The sequence below is a fragment of the Pundamilia nyererei genome, unplaced genomic scaffold, assembly GCF_000239375.1.
Source record: "Pundamilia nyererei isolate P.nyererei 1_Seehausen unplaced genomic scaffold, PunNye1.0 scaffold00067, whole genome shotgun sequence".
In the NCBI taxonomy this organism is placed as follows: domain Eukaryota; kingdom Metazoa; phylum Chordata; class Actinopteri; order Cichliformes; family Cichlidae; genus Pundamilia; species Pundamilia nyererei.
The window spans coordinates 58,632-66,189 of NW_005187468.1; the positions used below are offsets into that span (position 1 = coordinate 58,632).

Here is a 7,558-nt window from a genome sequence, read left to right on the forward strand (position 1 = left end):
ATGAACAAAGTGTTCAGAAAGATACAAGCCAAGAAAAACAACTTGTCACTTTTTACTCTTCAGTTTCTGCTCAAGATTTAACCTTTATATTGGTGTGGTTTGCTCTCTGCTTTTACTTAGAGGTACAATATTGTGTTTTGCATTCAAGAGTATTTAATATTATTTTTTAAAATATCTTTCAGGGCACTACTGTATTACAAATATTTACACTTATTCTGTAAATAAAAGTGTCCTAACATTTCAGTGTGCATGTTCCTATGCTCATTTTTTCAGATTCACCTAAAAACGTCACAGTTTCAATCAGACCCTGGTACAGTGCAGATGGAAACCAGGAGACTTTTATTGGGACAGGAATGAATTTATCTATTAAAGTCTCCAAAGACAGGCGAATATTGTTTTGCAAAGCTGGAAATGAGATTGGAGTTGGACGTTCCAGCAGTATTCAAATTGAACTTCAGTGTAAATATCACATTTTACATCTCTTTAACATGTTCTCTATCCACATCTAATTTGCATGTACATTTGTATAATATTACGATTCAACAACAAAAAAGAAAAGAGAAAGAGGCAGACTAATTCAATGACAAAAATGACCTTTGTTTAGCCAGAGCAGGAGACAATATAAACAGAGTACAATGTCAAGAATTCAGCAAATGAGGAAAAACGGGTAATCTTAAAAACTGGCACAAGCACATCTGGACCAGACAGGACCAGACTACAGCAAAGGAGAAAGCATTATATGCACAAAGGGTAATCAGTTAAGGAAACACAGGAGGGTCACAAGAGGCACCAAAGACCATAGCAGATCTGATACCAACAAGCAGCAATGTCACTCTGACATGCTGGAGTAATGCTGAGCAGTAAGAAAGTATTTGTGATGCAGCGCTAACAATAACTGTGAAAACTGATGGGGAACAAACACATTTTATGAATCAAAGATATAAAGTTAATGTTTAGATGTTTGAAACCTTAGCCAGTGATACAGTGTACTCTACAGAGCCCACTAACAGATAATGTTAGGATTGTTAGGATTACATCTATGCTCCTCTGGGATTCACTTGCAATCAATTTCTTTGCAAGAAGTTTTAGATACCCTCTAATCCATATAAAGAATGAATCTGTTACTTCAGTCCAGTTATAATAGACACACTAGGAGTTTCATAAAATGTATGTTGTGAGTTCAAACAAACCTTTTTTTTTAAAGGCTACACGATTAATATACAGGTCTTTTTCTTTTTCTTTTTTTAAATTCAGTTCTGTATCCAGCAATAATATCCACTCTTGCACTGTTACTACATGTGTTTTTTATCAGGTAAATAAACAACATGAGACTTTTTCAGAAAACCTTCAGACTTTACTGTAACAGTAAACTCTATTTGTCCTGATTCTATTTGACTAAATGCTGACAATTACTTACTATTTTATTTTTTAGGGTTCAGAAGAGTCCCTGTAAAAATAAAGGTCACTTAACAGATGAAAACAACGCAGATGCAATGAGTCAGCCTCTAACTGAAGAAGGAAATGAGGCGCCTTAAGTTCCTTTTAACAGTGTTGACCAATGCTGATACTTTTGTAACTATACAGCAAGAAGTAGATTATCTTTACCACTGATATTTTCTATGTAATTGTAGGAACCAAACACAACAGAAGAGTGCATTTATGCAAACGCTGATGGACTGAGAGGGGCAGAAAATCTTTAACCTGCAAACATCGCTGGACCAAGCAGCACTGACTTTCCAATCTCTGGGCCAAACCATGCAGAAGGAGGACGCAAAAAATCAGACAAGGGGACGAGTGCGAACTGATTTACTCTAATGTGAACTGGAAGATAAAGAGCCAGAAAAAGAAGGGTGAAAAGTCTTTGGACATGAATCCATCTGGCAGATCTTATTTGAAAGAGAAGTGCACGGTGAGGGGAGTTAACAGAAAGTCTGTGAGCAATGCAGTAGAAATGGGAGGCCTGTATGCTCAAGTGGAGCCTAGAAATATGAGGAAGGAAGTGGGGTGTGAATATGCGCAAGTCAAATTTAAAGAACAAAGCGCTATGCAAAAATAGATATATAGTGCCGTGAAAAAATATTTACCCCATATTTCCTGATATCTTGCTTTTTGCATATTGGTCACAGTTTTGAGTTTCAGAACATTAAACTAATCTTAATATTAGGAAAAAAATAACTCAAGTAAATTCAAAAGGCACTTTTTATTAGAAAAAAAAAAGTCCAAATCTATTAAAATGTTTTGATTATCTGAAACATTTTAATGTGACAAATGTGGAAGGAAAAAAGAAATCAGGAAGCAGACAAATACTTTTCATAACATATTGCAACCTTTTGCATTGTTGAGCTTACTACAAAATAAATAAATAGCTGGTCTGTTCTCTGGGTGTGTCCTTGACACGTAGTCATACTGTGGCAAAGACATTGAGCAATACAGTTACAATCCCTTTGTTCAGGCTTCTCTGGCACAGTATCTCAGACACTCCCTGAAATAGTCAAAGACTGGCTCACTACCAGGTGGCTACAACTGGTCCAAGGAGACCTGTTAGAGAAGCTAGGAGAAGCTCTGGACATGCAGTTTGCATGCTTGAAATTTGGTGGTAATTCATTTTAGTCTGATTAGCCTGCAACAAACACATGGCTCTGAGCATGACCCAGCTATAGTCTAGCTTCATCTGGGATGTGATAATGCCTTCCTATGTTTGAATGCTCCAAATTCCAAGTAATAAAATGCAAAAATGTTTTAGTGGCCAACATGATGAAATCATTTTTGGAAAAATCTTCTAAAATAATTAAATAAAAAAGATTAAAATATAAAATAATTTAAATAATTAAAAATATAGAATATAACTGCACAAACATCTCAAACTTATCATTGTTTAGCTGTTTTGTTTGTTTGTTTTATTAACATGCAATTGCAGGAAAAGTGTTGTTAACTGTTCTGATAATTAGTTATTGTATTGTGTACCCAATCACACACTGTCTATAGAGGTGATATCAATATATTTATAGTATCATGATATGCAGACATGATAATTATGAAAAATACTAGGACCATTCACACTCAGTTGTGCTTGATTTAATTTTTTGTCTTGCTGTAGGCTATAAATATAATGAATGATACTCAAACATAAATACAAGTGATTCATTTTCTTGTTTTGTTCTTTCAATATATTATTTTGTCAAGTTTTTTGTCTTTTGTTATGTTGCACTTGTGCTTTCGAGTTCACTCGTGGATTTGCTCTTTCATATTCATAGAATGTATTCACTTGCGAAGACACACTAGATATGGGGGTGATTGACGTCATTTCACTGAGTAAATGTTCTTGGTGGCATTGCATTGGCTGATAATAATATTTGTTCATCACCTGATCTAACCTGATTTTGAGTTCCTACGTTCCTCCTTGTTGCATTATGAAAAGTGATGTATAAATATGTATGTAATCATTTTTCTAAGCACTTACATTAACACAGGAATCGGTCCAAATCCATCTAACCTTTGTCACACTGCTTTGGAGTTTAATGAACAACATGTGATGAAGTGTTTAGCAAACTGTAAATTTGGTGAAACAAGCAGAGCCCTTCTTTCCGAGTTTCTCACTTTCAGACTGACTGCCTTAAATGAGCACTGCAAGTTTCCTGTTTGAGGCTGAATAGCAGAGAGTGGCAGAGCAATTTAGGTTGTGGTCAAAAGGGGGACTTGAGAACAGAAACAGACTGGGACATCACAAACACAGTGAAGCAGCATCTCTCTTGCCAGGTACGGTTCTCATAAGATATAAAGATTGAACTTCCTTTCTGAAGATCTAAAGCTGTATTACTAATGTAAAGCCAAGTTTTATGCTTTGTTCAACCTGGAAGAACTTGAGGATTCTAGTGTAGAAAAATCAACTGTAGTACTATACACTTCCTCAGTAACTGATTTTGTGTTAGTGTATTATGACCTGTATTATAAATACAATGTTACAGCTGCTGCGTTTCAGAGGTTGAAAGGCCAAAGGTGACTTATCGGATGCTGTAAAGTGACTGCTGTCTTCATGGCCTCTGTTCATCTGCTTAGACTGCTGAGCTTGATGACTGGTAATAACGACCTGTTTCTGTCTCTGGTTCTGTTGCTGATAATGCTTTTAAACAGTTCATGCAATGTAAAAACAACTGTCAACGTAGAATGACTGCACCATATGAGTGAGAGAAAAACAATGGGAAAAAAACAACATAAAAGCTGCATAGGTTTTATGAAAATCTTATTTCCATACTATTGGTATTACTGTATTATTTTCCTGTAGTAATACTTTTGGCTACTTTGATAATGTGAAAAAGTCATAATCGTGTAACCTCATCAAATTAATCTTTAGTAATTTTGCAGTAAAGGTAGGATATGTTCCTTAGAATTTGAAGACAGAAAGCAGAATACAGGAAGACAGAACATCCACTCATTTCATTTTTAATGAGTTGACAGCAATATTACCGGTAGGTTGATTTCAGAGAAGTCACTGGTGGTTTTTGTTATTTTTATAGGGTTGATGTTTCTTAGTGGTTAGCCAGCTTTCATAATAGCATCTCTCTGTGCATCAGAGTTTCTATTTGTGGGTCACCTATTTTATTTTATTATTCGTCAGCAAAGATATTATTACAACATTTTGTGGTTTTGTGATGTTTTTGATCTTCCCTTCTGCTCTCCTCTTCCTCTCACCCTTTTGAGGTACCTCAGTTCTCCAGCAGGTGAAAGGCTTCAGCATTAGAGTACCCAAAACAGTTGTTGCTGATGAAGGAACCTGTGTTGTGGTGCCATGTCAGACAGAACCTTACAATCGAGTCATCTGGTACCAGTATCATAATCTAAAGTATCCTGTTGTTTATGATGGAGTTAATTCTTATAACGTGGAACAGCAGTTCAGAGGACGCACCAAAGTATCTGGCAACGCTGCAGAGGGAAACTGCACCCTGATGATTGACAATGTGAGCACAGCTGACCATAACCTACGTGTTTATGTGTGGATCAATCCAGACTCTCAGACAACTCAGACATTCCATGATCAAACTGTAACTATCAGTGTTGGTAAGTGAATATTGTCAAACTTCCATTTAAGTCAGACTGACCAATGTTACGTGCCAGTTTAGTTTAGTGGATGAGCAGGTGACTGGGCAACCACATGTGTTATAGAGCAGCACCCGGGTATGGGTATGAGGCCCTTTGCTGCGTTTCTTCCCCTCTCACTCTCTCCTCCCTGCCTCCCTGTTCATCTCACTGCAATATCACCATAAAGGCAAAGAGCCAAAAAGTATTATTTAGAAAATGACCATGGTTGCAGGATCTTAATAAAAAAAATATATATATAAAAAAAATTCTGTGAAAATGTAAATAAAAACAACTAAAAACTAGTTCTGACAGAATTTGGAAAACTCAAAATCTGTTATACATCCAAGAAACCCAGCACATAACACGGATACTTGGTTTAAGTGTACAATAGCAATTTGCCATACAGTATATGTCATTTAGAAAATTCTAAATCTCAAGATATACAAGACATTTTTTTCTCTTTATTACGTTTTTTTTTTTTGTTTTTTTTTACTTCTAGAAAGAAAAGCTCCCATAATCTACATACAGAAGAAAATGGTGGAAGGGGAGAATTTCCAGGCCAACTGCAGCATAATCTACTCTTGCCCTTTCTTACCTCCATCCCTTCAATGGAACGCAAACACACTTCTGGAAAACTACACTTTTGTGGATTTCCACATGGAAGTGCATGGCCAGTGGTTCTACCAAAAGACACTGCGAGGAGTAGCAACATATCTGATGCATAACAGGAGGATTCGCTGTTCGGCTAAGTTTAAAACCTTTACCATGGGAAGTGAAATGAAACTCAACATTTTATGTGAGAAAAGCAATATGTGCTCCAAATACAGTAAATCGTAGACCTACATTTATTTATCTTAACAAACTGTCTTGTTGTTATGATTTCCTATATCCACAGATAAGCCTATCACTGTTACAGTGAAAAAGGAAAAGAAAGTTGTGGTGGAAGGTGACAGCATCAACATTGAGTGTGTTGCTAATAGTAACCCCCCACCACACAAATACTTATGGTTTATAAGACAATTAGACCAGCACAAGATCAAAAATTCAACTCAGAGTACGAAGCATTTCAACAACATTGCACGAGATACATCTCTGTCCTGCATGGCTCAAAATGCTTTTGGAGTGCAACAGTCTGTCTGGGTGGATCTGGATGTTCAGTGTAAGAAAAAAAGAAACACACACACACACACACAACAACAACAACAAACCACAATAACATAATAAAAATAGGCTATTCATCCTAGAAAATATATCAATATTTGTCATCTTAGCAGGGGTGTGGGAAAGGAATATTATATTTTGAATTGCATCGCTACAAGGAAACCAAATATCAATATTTTATTTAATCAATTAAAATAATCTGGGAAGAATTAGAACAAGAAGTTTCAGCTCACACACCACCATCCAGAGATAACTTTAGACAAACAAGGGTATGTTAAATCAGCTCAACCGAAATAAGTGCCCAACACTGGACACACAATTTGACGAAGCTACTTCATATTTAAGAGCAAGTCAGTTGCTCAGTCATATGAGTAAAAATAGAATAGCAACCTCCTAGCGTCAGTCAAAAACACCAGTCCCGGTAAATTGAACTCTTTCGCGATGAGAGGAGGTGGAGAAAAGATAAACTCCAGTTATCTTATGAAATCCTACGTGCCAGCCACTCGAAATTCCAAACTGCTGCCAAAATGGTGGCTTTCCTATCAAAAATTATCCTGGCTAATGGTCACAATCCCCGAACGCTATTTAAAAATTTTAATTTAGTGGTCAATCCCTGCCCTGTTATGCCACTGGTGTGCTCTCCTGCTCTTTGTGAACAATTTTTAAATCACTTCTTAGATAAAGTTTCATCTCTTAAGTCTTCACTTCCTTTAATGTCTAGCCCTGTTTGTAGCCCTGGTTGTTCGTCTACTTTCCATCAGTTTGAGCCCATGTCACTCCTTGCTCTTAAGCATTTAGTTGAACAACTGAACAATACTAATCCTATACATGATACCCTCCCATCTCGCATAGTTAAGGACTGCTTCGATGTAATTTGACCCAGTATTTTATCGCTATTGAATTCTTCCTTACTCTCTGGCTGCATCCCGTCAGCTTTTAAACATGCTATAGTTCAGCCTGTTCTTAAAAAAAGGAACCTTGATTATAATGATTATGTGAATTACAGGCCGATCTCTAAGCTCCAGTTCCTGTCCAAAATCCTCGAGAAGCTAGTTCTTCTACAACTCCAGGCGTACCTGGATGAGAATCACATCAATGATAAATTCCAGTCTGCCTTCAAACCACATCATAGCACTGAAACAGCGTTGCTTAGAGTCCTCAACGATCTTCTTCTAATTGCTGATACTGGATGCTCTGCGGCCCTAGTTTTATTGGATTTATCCTCGGCCTTTGATATGGTAGATCACAACATCTTATTAGCGAGGCTTGAGCATACTGTAGGCATTAAAGGTGTTGCCCTTGATTGGTTTAAATCATACCT

At 36.8% G+C, this 7,558-nt stretch overlaps 1 protein-coding gene across 1 annotated transcript; it reads left to right on the forward strand.

Moving 5' to 3' along the window:
* The first annotated feature begins 4,679 nt into the window (after positions 1-4,679).
* On the forward strand, positions 4,680-7,115 carry LOC102206487 (sialoadhesin-like). The gene is made up of 4 exons (XM_013911601.1): positions 4,680-5,055; positions 5,576-5,872; positions 5,972-6,235; positions 7,090-7,115. The coding sequence occupies exons 1-4, from the start codon at positions 4,944-4,946 to the stop codon at positions 7,113-7,115; spliced, it is 699 nt and encodes a 232-aa protein (XP_013767055.1). The 5' UTR covers positions 4,680-4,943.
* The last annotated feature ends 443 nt before the right edge of the window (positions 7,116-7,558 follow it).